General features: G+C 43.1%; 1 protein-coding gene across 4 annotated transcripts in view; it reads right to left on the minus strand.

Moving 5' to 3' along the window:
* INF2 (inverted formin 2) overlaps window positions 1-23594 on the minus strand; it is an 80909-nt gene that overhangs the window by 50025 nt on the left and 7290 nt on the right. For 3 of the 4 annotated variants that reach the window (XM_072115900.1, XM_072115899.1, XM_072115906.1), the window contains exons 1-3: window positions 20234-20362; window positions 10437-10830; window positions 9806-9921 (exon numbers count right to left, since the gene is read on the minus strand). In XM_072115900.1, the coding sequence (XP_071972001.1) occupies window positions 9806-9921; window positions 10437-10830; window positions 20234-20347 (624 nt within the window). In that variant the 5' untranslated portion in view covers window positions 20348-20362. Of the gene's footprint in view, window positions 1-9805; window positions 9922-10436; window positions 10831-20233; window positions 20363-23594 lie in introns of those variants that run through there. The other variant, XM_072115902.1, reaches the window with a different exon arrangement.

The following is a 23594-nucleotide window of genomic DNA, read 5'->3' on the forward strand; positions in this document are numbered from 1 at the left end:
GGGCTGACTAGCAGCTGACACAGGGGAAGGAGCAGTGGTGTGCACGGCCGGAGGTGAACGGGCTTGTTGCCACTGAGTGGGGTGCTTAGCATTCATATGCCTGCGCATACTGGTGGTAGTTAAGCTAGTAGTGGTGGAACCCCTGCTGAGCCTGGTTTGGCAAATGTTGCACACCACAGTCCGTCGGTCATCCGGTGTTTCCTTAAAGAACCTCCACACTTCTGAAGATCTAGCCCTCGCCGCAAGAGCCCTCACCACGGGAGCTTCACTAGTTGACAGTGGCGCTGATGCACCAGCTCTGGCCCTGCCTCTCCGTCTGGCCCCACCACTGCCTCTTCCAACCTGTTCAGGTCGAGGACTCTCCTCCGTCTCAGAAGCACTGTGTTCACCCGGCCTCTCAACCCAGCTTGGGTCTGTCACCTCATCATCCTCCGATCCCTCAGTCTGCTCCCCCCTCGGACTTCCTGCCCTGACAACAACTTCCCCACTGTCTGACAACCGTGTCTCCTCATCGTCGGACACCTCTTTACACACTTCCACTACGTCAAGAAGGTCATCATCACCCACAGACTGTGACTGGTGGAAAACCTGGGCATCGGAAAATTGCTCAGCAGCAACCGGACAAGTGGTTTGTGACTGTGGGAAGGGTCCAGAAAACAGTTCCTCAGAGTATGCCGGTTCAAATGGCAAATTTTCCTGGGAGGGGGCAGACTGGGGGGGAGGAGGCTGAGGTGCAGGAGCTGGAGGAGTGGGGATTTCGGTGACATGGGTGGACTGCGTGGAAGACTGACTGGTGGTGGACAAATTGCTCGAAGCATTGTCAGCAATCCACGACATCACCTGTTCGCACTGTTCTGGCCTCAACAGTGCTCTACCACGAGTCCCAGTAACTTCAGACATGAACCTAGGGAGTGTAGCTCTGCGGCGTTCCCCTGCTCCCTCATCAGCAGGTGGTGTCTCACCCCGCCCAGGACCACGGCCTCTGACCCCTGCAGTAGTTGGACGCCCACGTCCCCGCCCTCGTCCTCTACCCCTAGCCCTGGGGTTAAACATTTTTAAAATGAGAGTTATAACTTTTTTTTTTTTTTTACTTTTTTTTTTTTTTTTTTGTGTTTTTTTGTGTTTTTTGTTTTTTTTTGTGTTTTTTGTTTTTTTTTGAGTTTTTAGAACCAAACAATCCTATCCTATTGCTATGGCTATTTTCTAGCCAAGTATCAAAGGAAGCACACTACTATGCCAGATGAGATGACACTGAGTTATTGCCTAATAGAAATCCAACCCCTACTGAATTTTGCCACTTCAGCCTTTGCTATGGATATGTGCGCCACTAAGCGCAGAACACAGCGGTCGCAAGTCTCACTACAAATTGCTCAGAATTGGCAAGTACATGCACTGCAGAAACTACAGCCACCAGCAGATCAACCAGAAATCAAATATATAGAACGCTACTGTAGGCTTCAAGAAGCTATTTGTATTCTCCTATGGCTATTTTCTAGCCAAGTATCAAAGGAAGCACACTACTATGCCAGATGAGATGACACTGAGTTAGTGCCTAATAGAAATCCAACCCCTACTGAATTTTGCCACTTCAGCCTTTGCTATGGATATGTGCGCCACTAAGCGCAGAACACAGCGGTCGCAAGTCTCACTACAAATTGCTCAGAATTGGCAAGTACATGCACTGCAGAAACTACAGCCACCAGCAGATCAACCAGAAATCAAATATATAGAACGCTACTGTAGGCTTCAAGAAGCTATTTGTATTCTCCTATGGCTATTTTCTAGCCAAGTATCAAAGGAAGCACACTACTATGCCAGATGAGATGACACTGAGTTAGTGCCTAATAGAAATCCAACCCCTACTGAATTTTCCCACTTCAGCCTTTGCTATGGATATGTGCGCCACTAAGCGCAGAACACAGCGGTCGCAAGTCTCACTACAAATTGCTCAGAATTGGCAAGTACATGCACTGCAGAAACTACAGCCACCAGCAGATCAACCAGAAATCAAATATATAGAACGCTACTGTAGGCTTCAAGAAGCTATTTGTATTCTCCTATGGCTATTTTCTAGCCAAGTATCAAAGGAAGCACACTACTATGCCAGATGAGATGACACTGAGTTAGTGCCTAATAGAAATCCAACCCCTACTGAATTTTCCCACTTCAGCCTTTGCTATGGATATGTGCGCCACTAAGCGCAGAACACAGCGGTCGCAAGTCTCACTACAAATTGCTCAGAATTGGCAAGTACATGCACTGCATAAACTAAAGCCACCAGCAGATCAACCAGAAATCAAATATATAGAACGCTACTGTAGGCTTCAAGAAGCTGTTTGTATTCTCCTATGGCTATTTTCTAGCCAAGTATCAAAGGAAGCACACTACTATGCCAGATGAGATGACACTGAGTTAGTGCCTAATAGAAATCCAACCCCTACTGAATTTTCCCACTTCAGCCTTTGCTATGGATATGTGCGCCACTAAGCGCAGAACACAGCGGTCGCAAGTCTCACTACAAATTGCTCAGAATTGGCAAGTACATGCACTGCATAAACTAAAGCCACCAGCAGATCAACCAGAAATCAAATATATAGAACGCTACTGTAGGCTTCAAGAAGCTGTTTGTATTCTCCTATGGCTATTTTCTAGCCAAGTATCAAAGGAAGCACACTACTATGCCAGATGAGATGACACTGAGTTAGTGCCTAATAGAAATCCAACCCCTACTGAATTTTCCCACTTCAGCCTTTGCTATGGATATGTGCGCCACTAAGCGCAGAACACAGCGGTCGCAAGTCTCACTACAAATTGCTCAGAATTGGCAAGTACATGCACTGCATAAACTAAAGCCACCAGCAGATCAACCAGAAATCAAATATATAGAACGCTACTGTAGGCTTCAAGAAGCTGTTTGTATTCTCCTATGGCTATTTTCTAGCCAAGTATCAAAGGAAGCACACTACTATGCCAGATGAGATGACACTGAGTTAGTGCCTAATAGAAATCCAACCCCTACTGAATTTTCCCACTTCAGCCTTTGCTATGGATATGTGCGCCACTAAGCGCAGAACACAGCGGTCGCAAGTCTCACTACAAATTGCTCAGAATTGGCAAGTACATGCACTGCAGAAACTACAGCCACCAGCAGATCAACCAGAAATCAAATATATAGAACGCTACTGTAGGCTTCAAGAAGCTATTTGTATTCTCCTATGGCTATTTTCTAGCCAAGTATCAAAGGAAGCACACTACTATGCCAGATGAGATGACACTGAGTTAGTGCCTAATAGAAATCCAACCCCTACTGAATTTTCCCACTTCAGCCTTTGCTATGGATATGTGCGCCACTAAGCGCAGAACACAGCGGTCGCAAGTCTCACTACAAATTGCTCAGAATTGGCAAGTACATGCACTGCAGAAACTACAGCCACCAGCAGATCAACCAGAAATCAAATATATAGAACGCTACTGTAGGCTTCAAGAAGCTATTTGTATTCTCCTATGGCTATTTTCTAGCCAAGTATCAAAGGAAGCACACTACTATGCCAGATGAGATGACACTGAGTTAGTGCCTAATAGAAATCCAACCCCTACTGAATTTTCCCACTTCAGCCTTTGCTATGGATATGTGCGCCACTAAGCGCAGAACACAGCGGTCGCAAGTCTCACTACAAATTGCTCAGAATTGGCAAGTACATGCACTGCATAAACTAAAGCCACCAGCAGATCAACCAGAAATCAAATATATAGAACGCTACTGTAGGCTTCAAGAAGCTGTTTGTATTCTCCTATGGCTATTTTCTAGCCAAGTATCAAAGGAAGCACACTACTATGCCAGATGAGATGACACTGAGTTAGTGCCTAATAGAAATCCAACCCCTACTGAATTTTCCCACTTCAGCCTTTGCTATGGATATGTGCGCCACTAAGCGCAGAACACAGCGGTCGCAAGTCTCACTACAAATTGCTCAGAATTGGCAAGTACATGCACTGCATAAACTAAAGCCACCAGCAGATCAACCAGAAATCAAATATATAGAACGCTACTGTAGGCTTCAAGAAGCTGTTTGTATTCTCCTATGGCTATTTTCTAGCCAAGTATCAAAGGAAGCACACTACTATGCCAGATGAGATGACACTGAGTTAGTGCCTAATAGAAATCCAACCCCTACTGAATTTTCCCACTTCAGCCTTTGCTATGGATATGTGCGCCACTAAGCGCAGAACACAGCGGTCGCAAGTCTCACTACAAATTGCTCAGAATTGGCAAGTACATGCACTGCATAAACTAAAGCCACCAGCAGATCAACCAGAAATCAAATATATAGAACGCTACTGTAGGCTTCAAGAAGCTGTTTGTATTCTCCTATGGCTATTTTCTAGCCAAGTATCAAAGGAAGCACACTACTATGCCAGATGAGATGACACTGAGTTAGTGCCTAATAGAAATCCAACCCCTACTGAATTTTCCCACTTCAGCCTTTGCTATGGATATGTGCGCCACTAAGCGCAGAACACAGCGGTCGCAAGTCTCACTACAAATTGCTCAGAATTGGCAAGTACATGCACTGCAGAAACTACAGCCACCAGCAGATCAACCAGAAATCAAATATATAGAACGCTACTGTAGGCTTCAAGAAGCTATTTGTATTCTCCTATGGCTATTTTCTAGCCAAGTATCAAAGGAAGCACACTACTATGCCAGATGAGATGACACTGAGTTAGTGCCTAATAGAAATCCAACCCCTACTGAATTTTCCCACTTCAGCCTTTGCTATGGATATGTGCGCCACTAAGCGCAGAACACAGCGGTCGCAAGTCTCACTACAAATTGCTCAGAATTGGCAAGTACATGCACTGCAGAAACTACAGCCACCAGCAGATCAACCAGAAATCAAATATATAGAACGCTACTGTAGGCTTCAAGAAGCTATTTGTATTCTCCTATGGCTATTTTCTAGCCAAGTATCAAAGGAAGCACACTACTATGCCAGATGAGATGACACTGAGTTAGTGCCTAATAGAAATCCAACCCCTACTGAATTTTCCCACTTCAGCCTTTGCTATGGATATGTGCGCCACTAAGCGCAGAACACAGCGGTCGCAAGTCTCACTACAAATTGCTCAGAATTGGCAAGTACATGCACTGCATAAACTAAAGCCACCAGAAGATCAACCAGAAATCAAATATATAGAACGCTACTGTAGGCTTCAAGAAGCTGTTTGTATTCTCCTATGGCTATTTTCTAGCCAAGTATCAAAGGAAGCACACTACTATGCCAGATGAGATGACACTGAGTTAGTGCCTAATAGAAATCCAACCCCTACTGAATTTTCCCACTTCAGCCTTTGCTATGGATATGTGCGCCACTAAGCGCAGAACACAGCGGTCGCAAGTCTCACTACAAATTGCTCAGAATTGGCAAGTACATGCACTGCATAAACTAAAGCCACCAGCAGATCAACCAGAAATCAAATATATAGAACGCTACTGTAGGCTTCAAGAAGCTGTTTGTATTCTCCTATGGCTATTTTCTAGCCAAGTATCAAAGGAAGCACACTACTATGCCAGATGAGATGACACTGAGTTAGTGCCTAATAGAAATCCAACCCCTACTGAATTTTCCCACTTCAGCCTTTGCTATGGATATGTGCGCCACTAAGCGCAGAACACAGCGGTCGCAAGTCTCACTACAAATTGCTCAGAATTGGCAAGTACATGCACTGCATAAACTAAAGCCACCAGCAGATCAACCAGAAATCAAATATATAGAACGCTACTGTAGGCTTCAAGAAGCTGTTTGTATTCTCCTATGGCTATTTTCTAGCCAAGTATCAAAGGAAGCACACTACTATGCCAGATGAGATGACACTGAGTTAGTGCCTAATAGAAATCCAACCCCTACTGAATTTTCCCACTTCAGCCTTTGCTATGGATATGTGCGCCACTAAGCGCAGAACACAGCGGTCGCAAGTCTCACTACAAATTGCTCAGAATTGGCAAGTACATGCACTGCAGAAACTACAGCCACCAGCAGATCAACCAGAAATCAAATATATAGAACGCTACTGTAGGCTTCAAGAAGCTATTTGTATTCTCCTATGGCTATTTTCTAGCCAAGTATCAAAGGAAGCACACTACTATGCCAGATGAGATGACACTGAGTTAGTGCCTAATAGAAATCCAACCCCTACTGAATTTTCCCACTTCAGCCTTTGCTATGGATATGTGCGCCACTAAGCGCAGAACACAGCGGTCGCAAGTCTCACTACAAATTGCTCAGAATTGGCAAGTACATGCACTGCAGAAACTACAGCCACCAGCAGATCAACCAGAAATCAAATATATAGAACGCTACTGTAGGCTTCAAGAAGCTATTTGTATTCTCCTATGGCTATTTTCTAGCCAAGTATCAAAGGAAGCACACTACTATGCCAGATGAGATGACACTGAGTTAGTGCCTAATAGAAATCCAACCCCTACTGAATTTTCCCACTTCAGCCTTTGCTATGGATATGTGCGCCACTAAGCGCAGAACACAGCGGTCGCAAGTCTCACTACAAATTGCTCAGAATTGGCAAGTACATGCACTGCATAAACTAAAGCCACCAGCAGATCAACCAGAAATCAAATATATAGAACGCTACTGTAGGCTTCAAGAAGCTGTTTGTATTCTCCTATGGCTATTTTCTAGCCAAGTATCAAAGGAAGCACACTACTATGCCAGATGAGATGACACTGAGTTAGTGCCTAATAGAAATCCAACCCCTACTGAATTTTCCCACTTCAGCCTTTGCTATGGATATGTGCGCCACTAAGCGCAGAACACAGCGGTCGCAAGTCTCACTACAAATTGCTCAGAATTGGCAAGTACATGCACTGCATAAACTAAAGCCACCAGCAGATCAACCAGAAATCAAATATATAGAACGCTACTGTAGGCTTCAAGAAGCTGTTTGTATTCTCCTATGGCTATTTTCTAGCCAAGTATCAAAGGAAGCACACTACTATGCCAGATGAGATGACACTGAGTTAGTGCCTAATAGAAATCCAACCCCTACTGAATTTTCCCACTTCAGCCTTTGCTATGGATATGTGCGCCACTAAGCGCAGAACACAGCGGTCGCAAGTCTCACTACAAATTGCTCAGAATTGGCAAGTACATGCACTGCAGAAACTAAAGCCACCAGCAGATCAACCAGAAATCAAATATATAGAACGCTACTGTAGGCTTCAAGAAGCTGTTTGTATTCTCCTATGGCTATTTTCTAGCCAAGTATCAAAGGAAGCACACTACTATGCCAGATGAGATGACACTGAGTTATTGCCTAATAGAAATCCAACCCCTACTGAATTTTCCCACTTCGGTCTTTGCTATGGATATGTGTGCCACTAAGAGCTAAACACAACGGTAGCAAGTCCCCCTGCTAATTCCTCACAAAATGGTAAAAGATGCAAATTAAAATAAAAAAAGTAGAACGTTATTGTAGCCCTAAGAAGGGCTGTTGGGTTCTTTGAGAATCACTCCTGCCTAACAGTAAGCTAATAGAACACCCTAACGCTTTCCCTGACCAGCAGCAGCTCTCTCCCTAGCGGCATCCAGAGACAGAATGATCCGAGCAGCGCGGCCAGCGGCTAGTCTATCCCAGGGTCACCTGATCTGGCCAGCCAACCACTGCTATCGACGTGTAAGGGTACCACGTCATGCTGGGTGGAGTGCAGAGTCTCCTGGCTTGTGATTGGCTCTGTTTCTGGCCGCCAAAAAGCAAAACGGCGGGAGCTGCCATTTTCTCGAGCTGGCAAAGTATTCGTCCGAGCAACGAGCAGTTTCGAGTACCCTAATGCTCGACCGAGCATCAAGCTCGGACGAGCATGTTCGCTCATCTCTAGTGCTGGTGCATTATCGTGGTGACACAGCGACTTCTTTTTTGCCAAATGAGCGACTTTTTGTCAAAGTGGTCCAATAACTCACTGTAGTATTGTCCAGTGATCGTTCTTCCTTTTTCTAAGAAATCCATGAGGATGACGCCGTTTGCATCCAAAAAACGTCACCGTGACCAATGGGACTGTCTTCACCTTCTTTGGAGCAGATTCACCGGGAGAAATCCATTGTTTTGACTGTTGCTTAGTTTCTGGTGTGTAATGATGAATCCAGGTTTCATCAATGGTGACAACACGACCCAAAAACTCCTTCAGATCTTGCTTAAATTGCTCCAAACACTGTTTCAAAGTTAACAGCCGCATCCGCTTGTTGTCCACCATGAGCAATCGCGGCACCCATCGGGCCAACAATTTTTTATCTCCAACCTATCATGTAAAATATTAATTGCCGTCTGGTCGACACACCTAAGGCCTCTGCTACTTTGCACACTTTCGTTCGTCGATCAGAGAGTATCATGTCGTGGACTTTTTGAATTAATTCCTCGGTAACTGGGCGTCCTAGTCGCTCCTCATCAAAAATGGATGTTCGCCTACGTTTAAATTCATTGAACCGATATCTAGCTGTGGTCATAGATGGCAAAGTGTCCCCATAAACAGTATCCAACTTTGCTTTTATCTCCTCGCATTTTTTCCCATCCCAAAAAAAAAAGCGAATTTCCTAACGATACTGCTCTTTTTCCATCTTAGCAAAAATCACAAAACACATCTTAGTCAAATGGCTGCCAAATTGCCTTCATTTGATAGATGGCAGCACACCCCCGACGGCACGCCCCTCAATTTCTGTCACATGAAAGCCGAAGCCAATGGGAGAAAAACTGCGATCGCGTGCGACACAATCCCCTTCTAAATCCAGAGCACATTGGAAATCCTCGGATATTCCGACGATCCCTTAGTAAATGAGCCCCAATATGAGGGAAGATGGAGGACAGGAGGCTACAATATGAGTGATATGGAGGACAGAAGGCCACAAAAGTAAAAGGAGGATAAAATGAAAGAGGTATTAAAGGTTGCTGTTATATGGGTCCTCAGGGAGGGGAAGTTGGCCACAGGAAGGGGGTGTTATACTGTGGGGGAGCCCATTAAGGTCAATATTATACTATGTTTGGGGGTGGGACAAGTGGCAGGAAAAAGGGCATGGTTTAGTAAAAAAGGAAGGTTTTTTGTCCCTCTTTCCCTAGCCCATACGTTGGGAGGTATGTCCTTCTGCTCTATAAAAGGCTACCTGCAAATAGGACACTATGTACAATCTGCTTAGCTCCCTATGCTCTTTGTTGCCTGCCTATATGATACTATGTGGAATCATTTTGCTATATAACATGCTTCACGCAGATGCATATACTGCATATTTGATATAACCAGTTTGCTATCAAGATATGGGTTGGTTAAAATACTCTTAAAATTGCATAAATAGATTAACATTCTGTTCTCTTCTACTGTTCTGCCTATGATACATTATATTCACAAACTACATGACTCAGTATTAATCTATGAAATATATATATACATATATACAGTAATATATCTATGAAATAGAAGTAGATTTAAAATGTTATTAAATAAAAACTTTGAAAATATAAAAAGTCATATATATTTCAATAAAGGTGTTTTGGCATCATGTATATAGAATTCTGCTAATCTACATTGGAACATACTCCAGGTCTGTCCGTAATTGGTCAATTGCTGCAAAATATGTTGAGGGCACAGAAAAGTGTTAAAGTAAAGTAGTAGAAAAGTATTAGTAGTAAAAATTTGTATATTAAATGGTAACTTTAGCCATGTTACAATTATTCAGATATAATTCATAAAGATGGACATGCCTACTTATTAATAAAGTCTTGTCGAACAGAGGAATTGATTTACCTTATAATGCTCAAGTGCATCCAGGGCTAGTGCATGGCCCTCCAGGGAGTAGATACACAGGGCTGCGATCAGCTCAAACACTTGCTTTTTCACCATCACATTGGAAGTGTCAAGAGCTGGAAATAAAATGTAGAAGAAATTAATTAGAAAGATTTGATACATTCATCCATAGTACAGTGATGGGAGACGTTAGGCCATAGTGTGTACAGCCAGGTCCAGGTGCTTGATGGAGCTCAATGTCCCCTCCTGTGACATAAGACACCTGTGTTACACACAACACATTGTAGTAGGGATGCCATCTTTCAGATTTACAATGAGGTCCAAAAGATTAAAGTTACTCCTCTACATTTGACTTGCTTCTGCTGCCTCGTTACAAACACCAAGGCCCCAAGGGTTGGACTGGTGTACCAAAGTGTTCTCCTGTAAACGTAAATTGAAAGAGCCCCCCAAACTATTCATTGCAGTCATGAGCAGTTTCCCGTTGGTGGGATAAAAGCAAATATCATTTATGGCATATCCAGAAGATGGGTATTCCCAACTGGGAATTCCCCTTAAAATGTCCTAATGTTCCTCAGTATTACATAGTCCTTGATATGAAGAACATGAATACATTACGATTTTAAATCCTTACCTTGAGAAAGTTTTCGGACATAACCTTCATTGTTGACAATGTACTCAATCCCCTTATGAGAATTCATTAATGTTTTGACACAGTTGATACAAGTGAGCTGCAGAAGAGCATCCGAAATTCTGGATACTCCTCGACCTGATAACCTGTCCAAGGCCTCCAGTAGAAGGTCCAAGCCACTGAGCTCCAAGAACTGCACCATCCAATTGTCATCACTGCTCTCAAGTCTCTTCTTCAGTCCAGAATAGTTCACAACAGATGGGATTTGCAACAGGCGGATGCATAGCTCTGGATCTGCATTCTCTAAGTTGGCTTCGCTCTGGTCCGATTCTTGGGGTGAAAGTTTCTCCTTTAGAGATGCCCATTTTTTGCTGATGGACATTTTTGGCACCTTTTCCTGAAGAAAAGAAGTAAAATTTAAAGTTCAGACAATATTTTAAATTTCATATTATTACATTACTGTATAATATTCCATGGTCATTCATGACTAGTAAAATTACCATACAAACTCCTTCCCTGTGTTGCCCCTAGACAGGTCATGTGCAAAGCTGGGAGGTTGGAGGATTGCTATCCCCGAGGAGAACAGAGGTGGGGCATAACAATCTGATCATGGGGGCGGAACTCTGGAACTGCCACCCATCCTGTTTTTACACCAGTTGTGAGAAGGGGACAAGAAATTTCTCACATCTCAATCCCCTAATGATGTTAACACAATAAAGATCTTTTTAACCCGTTACCTACAATTTACTTGGAGTTATTGCTGTTCTAGCTCCTATCACTCCCTAGGCTGGTCAGTGCAAAATCCCAGGGTTTGGGTGGGGCCTCTCTAAGCAGACACATTATTATCCATGTAGTTCTTTGAGCTGACAATATGGTTAGACTATCAGGGTACAGGTGTATATACACTTTCATCTGGCTTCTGACATTTGTACTAACACATAGAAGGTGAGATGGGAGAGATGAGTTGGATGAGAGATTATGAGATGCATCAGATGCATTACACAGAGGCATGACAGACAGAGGCTGACTTTTACGTTGTCAGCACTGCTACATCTGTGTTCTCACAGATATGTGCCTGCCTCCCCCTTCCCCCGGATCACTTATCTCCTTGTAGTTTGCAACTTCTCTCTGCTAATGATGTCCTGACAGGAAGTGAATCAGTAAGCGTCTGTGAGCTCCATGCAGGGGGCGTGGCTACAGGCTCAGAGCAGAAAGACACAAACTCAGCAAGCACAGCTGTCACACAGGAATCCAAGATGGTGGCAACCCGACTCTAAAGTAAGTAGTTACAAGGTCGTGTCTAGGGGCAACTGAAATTGTGTACTGCAGAACTGATAGAGACAGGCTGGAATTAGATCTGTGAAATGCTGTATTTTTGTTAACAACAGTGAATTAGAGAATGTGGTATTTTGTTTTCCTGAGTACATATAAGAAACTTGTCTTTGTGGGAATACCCCTTTAAGGGGTTTACAATCTGATCAGTGGTAGTCCCAAGAAGGGACCCTTACCGATCACAAGAACAGGAGTCCTGTGAATAATGCAGTAGGATGAGCATGAGTCCTGCTAATCCAAAAAAAGCCGATCACTCAGCTATCTCCGGCAATCCAGTGGGGTACATTTATCATAAGTGTCTGAGGTAAAACTGTTCCAGTTGCCCATGGAAACCAATCAGAGCTCAGCTTTAGTTTTATAAACAGCTGCGGGAAAGTGAAAGATGAACTCTGGTTGCTATGAGCAACTAGAACAGTTATGCCCTCAAGCACCTGATAAATTTCACCCAAACTGTCTTTGAGAGTGCCTAAGATGGCAAATAGCTGTGTTCTGCAACTTCTGAAGCCCCTGTAGTCTTAAATGGAATGACAGGTCGCATGCTCGACCTACCACTTCATTTTGTTGGAGGAAATCTGAGGACACCGCACACCTATGTACAACATATACAACATCCCCATCAGTGCCTAGCCTTTTCTTGGGGTCTGGAGGCAGCCGGGGCCCAGAATTCCCGAGTGGCTGACGATTGCGGCCTATCGTGCACTGATGTCACGGTGCTTGGTATGGGGAATGGAGGGCTGTCCTATAGCCTGGCAGGTCTTCAGCAGGTGGTATGTGCAGGAAATATGTAGGGAGAGGTTGATGTACTTGTTTCTTCCTCTGAGTGTCTGTAAGATAGGTCCCTGGGTAATGGACGGGGAAGCCTGTGGTGGTAACAGCCGTATCCAGGGATCAGACGGAGGTAACGTTGTGCAAATCAACCCATGGTTCTTTATTGAACCACAGGTAGCAGGCAACGGCCTAAATGGTCATACAGCAGATCAAGATTCTGGTACTAGAGTGGTCGTGGAGAGTAGTCCGCAGGAATAGTGCACCAGCCTGGTAGTATATGCAGGCTGGGATAATTGAGATGGAGCTGTGTCCAAACTGTGGAAGCTACAGCTCTGGATTAGAGTCTCCTAACTCAGTTTCTAGGATTGGGTTCTGTGCCAGCACTGAAGTTGTGCTCCACACTATCTCTCTCTCTTCACTCAGACCATATGATCTGGACTGCTGACACAATGGACCATGTGCTCCCACTGTACAGAGGTTTCATACTCCCCCTGGTCAGGTGGTGGCACCTCTCCAATCACACTCCAGTTTACAATACAGCCACATAATTGGATATCATCTTACACCCATTTAACTATTGCGTGTCCGGAGGATGCAGTTGCTATTACATAATCGCCCAGTGCTAGAAACTTACTACAGGGTTCATGACTCCCTCCGACAGCTCCTAACCTGGAGAGGGCGCTATTTGCAACTACCAGCCTGCCTATAAGTTGGCAGGGTTGTTGCACATTGTTGAGCAAACTGTCTCCTAGCCATCTTGTTTTTATATAATTTTCTCAAACATTTCAGAAAATGAACACAGTGGGCATTTTTACTTGGTTTGTACGCAATTTTGGAAGGTCAGATATTGTCCCACAAAAAGGGAACTCAAGTGTTGTGAGGCGAGTACATCTTTCCCTCTTGAATGTTAGTACCCAAGACACCAGTTCTGCTGCCTAAAACTACTTACCACTGAAGCATTAGTAATACAGATAAAAATATTTTTTGCATTCTATTTTTTGAGAAAACTAATGACAAGTTTTACATTATGCTGCCAAACGTCCCAGTAATAAGAAGCAGCAAAGCAGATTTTTTCACAACTTAGTAGTAGATTTTCTTCAAGTTAAAGGGAGTCTGTCAAGTCTATTAACTACACCCTGTTAGGACCTTTTATAGGAACATAAACATGGGGTTGAATGGGTTGTCCACTTTCAGCAAATAATTGATAGTGTTTGTGCAATGAAAAGTTATACAAGTTTCCTATATACTTAATGGATCAAATCCTCACAGTTTTCTAGATCTCTGCTTGCTGTCATTCTATGTAGAAAGATTCATTGTTTACTACCAGTGTATAAAAACAGGTCTCTTATCATGTGATGTCACACAGGTGCACGGCTCATTAGAACAAACAGCTCTGATTACCCATTAAAACGAGCCAAGCGCCTGTGTGACTTCATATGACCAGGGACCTGTTTTTATACACAGGAAGTAAACAATGAAGCTTCCTGTTAAATGACAGCAAGCAGGGATCTAGAAAATAGTGCAGATTTGATACAGAAATCTAATGGAAAATTGTATAATAATACCAATTATTTTCCTAAAGTAGAAGCTTAAGAAATTTGAGAAGTGTTAATGATATATTCCTCTGCAGGGGCCATCTTGGACCAAGAGAACCAAACAGCGGCCATTTTAGATGTAGCGGACATTTAAGCTGGCCTGCTCACAGTTAATGTCATGATTTAAACTTCATTTTTATGTAACCTGTTTGCCAGTTTTCTCATTGACATTAAATGAGAGGCAAGTCTGTCCTTCACTTTTGTTATATATTCTTGCTCTGGCACCTGCATATCTTATGTTTCGGCCTGCCCGAGTCTTCTTCTCAGGGCAATTAGTATAAACAAGGCCTCTTAGAAGAAATAGTTAACAGAGAATGTCCTGGTAAATTCATTATGGCCAATAGCATTGCAGTATTCTATCTCCTTTTCACGCCCCTCAATGCTAACTCTTATATATGCGCCTGCGTATAAATAAAGGAAGCAATTCTACATACACTAGGAGACTGATGTGTCTTGGGTTTGTTCTCTCGTCCCGATACCGGGCAGCCATGAAAGAGTTAATTGGAAAGTCATCTTTACAACTGAAGTAAGGGCGGTTTAAGCCCTAGATAAAAATCTATCAGAAGCAAGGCAGAGATAATCAACGGATATGCAAGTGCAACAGGGGCGGACCTGATATGTAAGCAAATATGGCAACTCAGGTCCGCCCACATTGCCCTTTCAGGTTGACTAACAATGGATGGATTGGATAGACTCCTTTTAAATAAGCACTCCAGGCAGTACTTATACACTGTGTTATACCTAGTCAGGATAACATTCAGTGGAAACTCATGTCATGGTGTCAGCCGTGTAATGCTCTGCCCACTAAGGTCTTGCAGGGGGCATAACACAATGTTCCTTTGAGAAGCAGAATAATTTTTTCAATGTATATTTCAATTAGCTTTTCTAACTTGAATCTGGCGTCGGGGCATGACAAAGACTTTATTTTCTGCTGGTTAGAGAATGATGTGTAATAATAATAAATGGCTCTGAATGTGAATACAAGTAAGTGAACAGTAGGAGACTGGGAAAGAAAAAGAATCTGTTCAGGATTAGTCATCCGGCAGATTTCTAGCTGAAAATGCTCTGAAATAAACTTGGCACCAACCTTGGAAATGAAACCCACAATAGTACACATGACGTATAGGGATAGAAAACTAATGTCAGCAGCTAAGCACGGCTTCTAAACCGAGCTGATGTCTCTAGGGGAATCAATAGAACTGGACGTATGTGAGAATAAGTAGCGGTCACCGGAAGGGATTTTAATGACCTTCCTGTTAATATTCTCTAGAGGGGAACATTAAAGGGAACCTGTCACTAGGAATGTCATTTTTAGCTGGTGAAAGATTCCAATAGCCTATACTATGCGGATTGAAAAAATTCCTTTGTCAGCATTCTGAATCATTTCAGTACTTTATATAAGTTTAATTCACATCCCCTGGCTCCCTGCCAGCAGTGTGTGGTGAGTCACGGGGAAGCAGGGGGCAGCTGCAGCAACCTGTGTGTGTGTGCCTGTGTCTCCTCATACATTCTTCCTCTTCTCCACACTATCCCCCTCCCTCCCCTGCACAGGCATACACAGTCTGCTAGTGTTTGGGGATTACGGCTCCCGTCGTTCATGAACAAGAGCCGGCTCTTTGGGCCAGCTCATTCATGAACGACACATCACTACAGTCTGCAGCTGCCCCACCATTGGTTATTGGAACCTGTCACCTGCTTATAATGTGCAATGAGAAGAAAAAAGAGAACAACGGGAGGGCGGCGCCTCGTGTGATACCGTCACAATAGCGGTGTAGGGAGTAGGCAAATATTCTCACCTGGTTATCACTTGGTGTTGTGCAGTGTATAATCCAAGAGGTCCAACACGATCCTGCAGCTCCACAGATCCCCTGGTAACTGGTACTATCATCCGATGGACCAGTGGTAGAAATGTACAAAAAGTAGAAAAAATCGGGGCTGATATGTTGGGCGCTGGACGGCCTTAATTGGTGGGGCGTCTGCACCAGCAGATGGAATGGACTGATTCGGCCCACACCAAAAGATTGTTAGGCAGTGGACTTTTTAATAAATTGGATTAAAATACAAGTGAACATACAAATAATAAATAAATAAATAGAAATGGATTAAAAACAGTACTTTTGAAAGGTACTTATCCACATGGGAATGAATCTATAATAAGATATAAATTAGTCCAAATTTGGACTAATTTATATCTTATTATAGATTCATTCCCATGTGGATAAGTACCTTTCAAAAGTACTGTTTTTAATCCATTTCTATTTATTTATTTATTTATTATTTGTATGTTCACTTGTATTTTAATCCAATTTATTAAAAAGTCCACTGCCTAACAATCTTTTGGTGTGGGCCGAATCAGTCCATTCCATCTGCTGGTGCAGACGCCCCACCAATTAAGGCCGTCCAGCGCCCAACATATCAGCCCCGATTTTTTCTACTTTTTGTACACCTGCTTATAATGACATTCCTGGTGACTGGTTCGCTTTTAGTTTACATCAAATATAGGTTCTTCCCACATGCATCTTGTGTATGGCTATCGGTACTTGGGGATTTGGCTGTGAACCCAGTTGTCACAGCAGGAGGCACTTCCCTAAAAGCAATTCAATGCACCTATATTTTATATGCTTTAAAGGGGTATTCCCCCGAAGACCAGTTTGTTATACGTACTCAGCACTTCAAAATAAGACATTCTCTAATTCAGAAAAAATGCAGCATTTCACAGATATAAGTCCAACCTGTCTCTATCAGTCATGCTGTACACAATTTCAGTTGCCCCTAGATCCGACCCTGTAACTTCAGACTTACAGTTGGGCCGCCATCTTGATTTTTCTGTGAGATCGTGCGGTGAGATTTCTGTGTCTTGTGCCTGTAGCCACACCCCCTGCACGGAGCTCACAGACACAGACACTGATTCACTTCTTGGCAGGAGATTGTGAGGAGAGACAAGCTGCAAACTACAAGGAGATAAGTGATCTGGGGGAAGGGGAATGCAGGCACATAGCTGTGAGACTGAGAACACAGATGTAGCAGAGATGACTCTGTAATTGGCATCTAATGGATCTCATGCATCTCTGATCTGACTCATGTCTCTCTATCTGCCTACGGCAACCAATCACAGCTCCCCTTTAATATATTCATGAGCACTGGTAAAATGAAAGCTGAGCTTTGATTGCCATGGGCAACTAGAAATATTCCGATTTTCAGACAAAATTGTAAAGTGAAAAAAATGATTTTTATTGTGTTAACATCACAAGGGGATTGAGATGTGATCCTATACTGTAATCCACTTCTAAACCTGGTACAACCCCTTCAAAGGAAATCTATTATCAGATTTCCACTCCATTAACTATTACACTGCTGAGTAGATCTTGGCAGTGTGAATTAGGAGTTGTTCTCCTTTAGTTTACTAATACAATTAACTTTATTCAGATGAAGTACAAGTGCTTGTGTGTGGGGGGAAGGTTTGACCAGAGCCCCTCTGGACTCCGAAGGCTCTGGCTATAACACACCTGCTCCCTCGCTGGCTCCCCCTACTTCTTTGTGATGGGAATATGACACCAGCAAAGAGATAATACCCTGTGCCACTGCAAGATTTACAAGTGCTTCAAGGGGCAAGTAATAGCCAAAGCTCGCGGAGCCTGGTTGGGTTCTGGTGATGCAATTCTGTGCTCTGCCTAAATGATGTAGCCTTGTAGGTTTCCCTGCCCTATCATGCCATGTTGCTAATTATAAGTAACACACAATGAATACATCTTTTATATCAGGGTCTGGCGAAGGCTTGCTTAACAAGTAAATGATCCATTTTTTGGAACATTCTGCCACTCACCAACCATTTCATCCCAATCTTCAGTCCAAGAGGAAGGAAACTGTGGTTTCCTTACAACAGGCATGTACATAAAAGTCCTTTCATTTACATTTAATACCAACAGGAGAGGATGACTTGTCCTAAACAGAAGTACAGACAGTGAAGCCTCACCAATCACTTATCTCCTGCCAGGCTTCCTTGTCCCAATTTATAACACAACTGGTTTTCAGTTCTTAGGAGGAATTTCAAAGCTCCAGCAAGGGCTCTTAATGTTTGAGGATTTCAGGAATAGAGGCCCCACGCTACAGGGCAGTGTAAAATGGGTGGCCAAAGACCTCCTAGAACCTTTGAGCCCTGTGACTGTTGTCCAAATGTCTACTGAGATATAACACATAAAATACATTGCAACTATATGCCCCCCATGTACCACCTTTTATTCTCAGTAACTGCAGGTTTAGTTAGAACCAAACAAACCGAGAATAATAATGCAATATTCCAGGTTTCAAATCTGACTCAATCAACAAGGAAATATATTTAGGTGCAACTTAATTACCTTTCATAATAAAATAATATTGCTTAAAAAAAAAAAAGTAGCTGCAATAAAAGTGCTAATAAAACCTGGTGATTGGATGCTCTCCAGCTCAGCCAGAAGTCAGCACCAGCCAAGAATAAATGTCCTAGTTCAGAAGAACAATTTATTTCTTCACTGGACACTGGAGCTATGGTGCACTCAGTAGGTTTCCAGTCTGTCCTCCAGAGGCATGAGGCTTTATAAAGAGGGCACCAAGAGTGTAACTTGAGGGGTGCGAGTGAAAAGAATGTGGACGCAAGCTATTAGAGATCAGTATCCATGACATGCCTACAAGTCTTTATGAGGTGCCCTCCAATGACATCACGGTCAAGCCCCCAGATACCAAGGACATTTTTCTGAAGATTCAGAAAACTGTCTAAAAATTGTCTAAAACCTTCAATAAAGTATTTCAGGTGCAAATGACTCCAGTTTTCTGTCTATGATGCAAAAAGCTATCTAGGCCCTTCCTGAAGCTCTCTGAAACAACTTTTCACCATATTTTTGGACCATTCATATATTTATTTAAATTAATCATGTCCCCACGTAGTCTTCTCTTTTCAAGACTAATTGATCTAATATTTCCTCATAACTGAGATCCTCCATACCATGATTTTTGTGGCTCTTCACTGTACCCTCTCCAGGTTCAAGACACCCCTGTTATGGACTAATGCCCGTGATGTGATGTCTGTCCCCAAGATTCAATCCCAGTTTGAACTGGATCTTTCAGGCCGTGCTCACATGTCCCATTTGCATTGTGCCTTGAAACGCAACGCACAGGCTCCTCCTGTGATCACATGTAACATTTGGCCATATTTTTCAGGGCTTGTACGCCTAAGGGCGCGTTCACACGTTGCGTTTTGGTCGCGTTTTCATTGCGTTTGAAACGCATATACAACAGCTGATGTGAGGTAATTTGCCTAATTACATTACCGTTTACGTTTGTAAACGCAATGTTAACGCATGCGTTAACAAAACGCATGCGTTAACACGCAGTTAACGCATGCGTTAACATCACGTTTACGATGCGTTTTGTAAAGGGAAATGTTAACAGTGATGTAATTAGGCAAATCACCTCTCCTCAGCTGTTGTATATGCGTTTCAAATGCAATGAAAACGCAGGTCAAAACGCAACGTGTGAACGCGCCCTCAAGGATGCAAAAACGCAATGAAAAAAATGCAACAAAAACACCACGTGTCACTGGCCTTATCCCCATCCATAGAAACTGTGGCACTACAAGTCTTTGTTCCAAAGGAATGTAAGGGTGGTGTCATACGTGGCATTTTGAACCCGTTTTTTGCCATGCTTTTTCAGTCTGTAAAAAAACTGCATTTTTGAAAACGCTTCCGTTTGTCCGGTTTTCCCAATTATATTAATTAAAAATGGACAAAAACGGATGCGGTTTCAAAAAAACGCATGCGTTTTTTAACAGACTTAAAACGGGTTCAAAACACCACGTGTGACACCACCCTAATATCCAAACATGTAATCAGTGTCTGGTTGGAGCAGCAGATCTGCAGGAATAAGGTATCAACCGTGGCCCTTTAATTAACCCAAGTGTTACTGGTAGGGTCAGAGACATCACTCCTCAGCTCATTTATCATCTACCATGAAATGATCATGGATGTGTACAATGCACTTATCCAGGAAGATGAGGAATCTGCATTAAACCTTCCCTAGAGATATCTAATCATAGCATGAGATGTCTTCCAGTAATAATCTGCTTAAACTCACCACTGCGAATCTTCTTGTTTTGAAGGAATGAGCAAGACAAAGCTTGGAAATCCAACAACTTGCACACTCAGCTGCCCTGCAAGCTGACAGCGAGACTATAATGGCAGACACCATTTAAAGAGCCCTTTATGACAAGGGAGGTGCACTGAGTCACAGGTACTACAGCGCAGGTAACATTGTACCATTATATTACTATTAAACTGTAATTATATGTAGCAGTGCCGAGGACCTGGTATTCAAAGTGCCAAACAGAAGGCACCAGTACTATAAAAGGCACATGGTAGGTGCGGGTGTTAGGCTGGCGGCACACGTGGCGTTATGAACCCGTTTGTGGGCTGTTCTAAAGCAGTCCGTTTAAAAACGCACGCGTTTTTTGAAAACGCACCCGTTTTTAACAGGTTTTACCAATTATCTTAATTAAAGATTTTGAGATTGTTTTTTCATGAAACATTGTAGTTTATATAAGTAGTATAATTTTGCTGATTGGGTGGGTTTTTTTGGGGTAAAAAAAACAGACAATGGGGGACATAACGCAAGGAAAAACAATTGGTGCTGGGAAAAATGCAAGGAAAAACGGAGGGGTGTAATTGTGATTGTGAATAGTACCTATAGGACAGATCACACATATATCTCCAACACCACCAAATGCAGAATGGTGGCGCTAGAGAGCGGTGGATCTGTCCTGACTTACATATGACATGACATATATCAGTCATGACCGCGATTGCAAGCGTTTCTATAGAATCGCAAATGCAATCAGCCTTTCACTGTGCTTATAAATGGAATCAGAGGTACATATGACCACACCCTAATGCTGCGTGTGAACATGCCCTAGGGTTCCCGTTCTCATGATACATGGGGCATTGCAGTGGTCAGACCTCCCTCAAACCCCTTGTTCTCTTATCCCTTGGAAACTTGATCCAACCCTTATAAGAAGTCTTGATTTCGTTTTTTTGGAAATGATTTACCAGCTTCTAGTACATCACACATGCTCATAAAACAAGCTGAATCTTGAAGAGTACATTAAATTACATCTTGCATCTGCTGCTCTACTTTAATTAGATTGTACTGGCAGAGGCAGAAGAAATCTCATGAAGAACCTGTCAGCAGTGTTAGATAAATGCTGTTTTGGACAGTTATGCAGATTTCATTTGCGGGGGGATGACTTGTGACTTTTCCTTTGGTGAAACTCTGTGCTGGTATGAGATTCAGTCTATTAGGTGCTCTAAAGGAACTTATTGTGCATGCCAAGCTTCCAGCTATATAGTGTGCGGCCGCATCACGGACCCCATAGACGTCTATGGCACCCGGTCACCCTGTCTCACTGCACTTCTATTTTTTTAGGGTTTTTCAGAATTCCTGGAAATATTTTTTAAGGGCGCTGTCCCACGTTGCGTTCGCAAACGCAGACGCATTCAAAACCGCGCCCACCGGAGCGGTCCGCGGTCCGATCGCATCGGCGTTTCTATGGAAACGCCTGCGATCGGGTACGAGCCGCCGGTGTTTTGCGTTCCCGATCGCAGGCGTTTCCATAGAAACGCCGATGCGATCGGACCGCGGACCGCCCCGGTGGGCGCGGTTTTGAATGCGTCTGCGTTTGCGAACGCAACGTGGGACAGCGCCCTAAAGGAAACCTACCACTGCTCGCATGGTAAAATCATGCGAGCAGACCACCTGGTAGGCTATTTAATACTGATGCCGGCACATACTTTAGTTAGGCACGGCGATCGTTAGTTTAGATAAAAAAATGTTTTACTTACATATGAAAATATCCCTCCGGTGCTACCCCTACGTCATCTTCGGAAGGGAGATGGCTTCCGATCTTTAATTATTCCCGCCTCCTTCATTGTAGCCGTCCTCCTTTGGGTGCCGAGAGCCGTGATGTCACCAAACTCTCGGCACCTATCGCTGTCCGGCTGTGTGAGAGTTAGTATCTGCGCATGCGCGATAAGTGCCGAGAGCTTGGTGACGTCACGGCTCTCGGCACCCGAAGGAGGGCGGCTACAATGAAGGAGGCGGGAATAATTAAAGATCGGAAGGCATCTCCCTTCCGAAGGTGACGTAGGGGTAGCACCGGAGCGATATTTTCATATGTAAGTAAAACATTTTTTAATCTAAACTAACGATCGCCATGCCTAACTAAAGTATGTGCCGACATCAGTATTAAATAGCCTACCAGGTGGTCTGCTCGCATGATTTTATCATGCCAGCAGTGGTAGGTTTCCTTTAAGTTAAGCTGCTAAAACTGAACCAGAATTGATGCTCTTATTTAGTATATACCAGTGCTGTATGTGTCAATACTGTAAGGGGACATGATATTGTTTCCTTTCTATAAACCGTATACAAAACAATCTGTTTCCTTTTGAGTAGATCAAATAAAAGTAAAACTGCCATATGGTGCAAGCAGATAACACATCAGTAAACCACAAATGTCAGGACAATGTATGAGACTGTGTTTGGGAGCCTTTACTGGAAATTGGCACGGAGCTGAGCTTTCCAGGCAATGTCCTTATGGTAAATATAAAGTAAAAAACTAAATCCACATAAAAGTGTAAAGATTAACTGGTAGCTTGAAAGTTCCATAAATTACAAGAGTGGAAAACGGAAGTGTATGGCAAAGCAATATTGGGAAATCCTCTGTGTTTGCTTGAGGCAAATCATCGCATTGTACAGTCACTCAATGTACTCCGGTCATAGACTTTCCCAGCCGTGTGAATACGTGGATATGTTTATTAGAAGTTTTAATAAGATGGTTTACACATAAAATCAACTTTTAACTTTTATTTAAATAAAGCACAAGTACTTAGGGGGTGTCACCAGAGCCCCTCTGGGCTATTGGGCAGTTGTGCCCGCTCCCTCCTCCGCCTCCCGTTGGCTGCTGAAATCTTTGGCAGTAGTAAGTACAATACTCACCGCTATATAAATAAAGATTATTATGGGGTCTTGGCCAAGTTCATTGAATCTTTGCCTGAGATAGAGAATATCCCCTGTCATCCAAAATATACTACTGGTGTACACCATTGAAAGGGAACAAGAAAAAAACGAAAATATAACTTGGGTTGTTAGAGGAAGTGACTGATGTTTGATTCATCTAGAAGAATTTTTTAGTGTTTGGGTGGAGACCGTCTGGGAAGCTGTCAACGACCAAAAGATACTGCTAAGATATTTCAAATAATTATTGTTAGCTGACTTGTGATTTTTGTTTTTTTTTATATTCTATATGGGAGCTGATACGGGCTGCACATGGACCCATATTACACAGATGGGGGTCTATATGTCTTCCAAATTTGTGACCAAAAAGCTGTAGGCAATTATATTGTTCTGTGGTCACACATGCGGGTCTCTGGAAAATGGTGCACTA

This window comes from Engystomops pustulosus, chromosome 7 (assembly GCF_040894005.1).
Source record: "Engystomops pustulosus chromosome 7, aEngPut4.maternal, whole genome shotgun sequence".
Taxonomy (NCBI): Eukaryota; Metazoa; Chordata; class Amphibia; order Anura; family Leptodactylidae; genus Engystomops; species Engystomops pustulosus.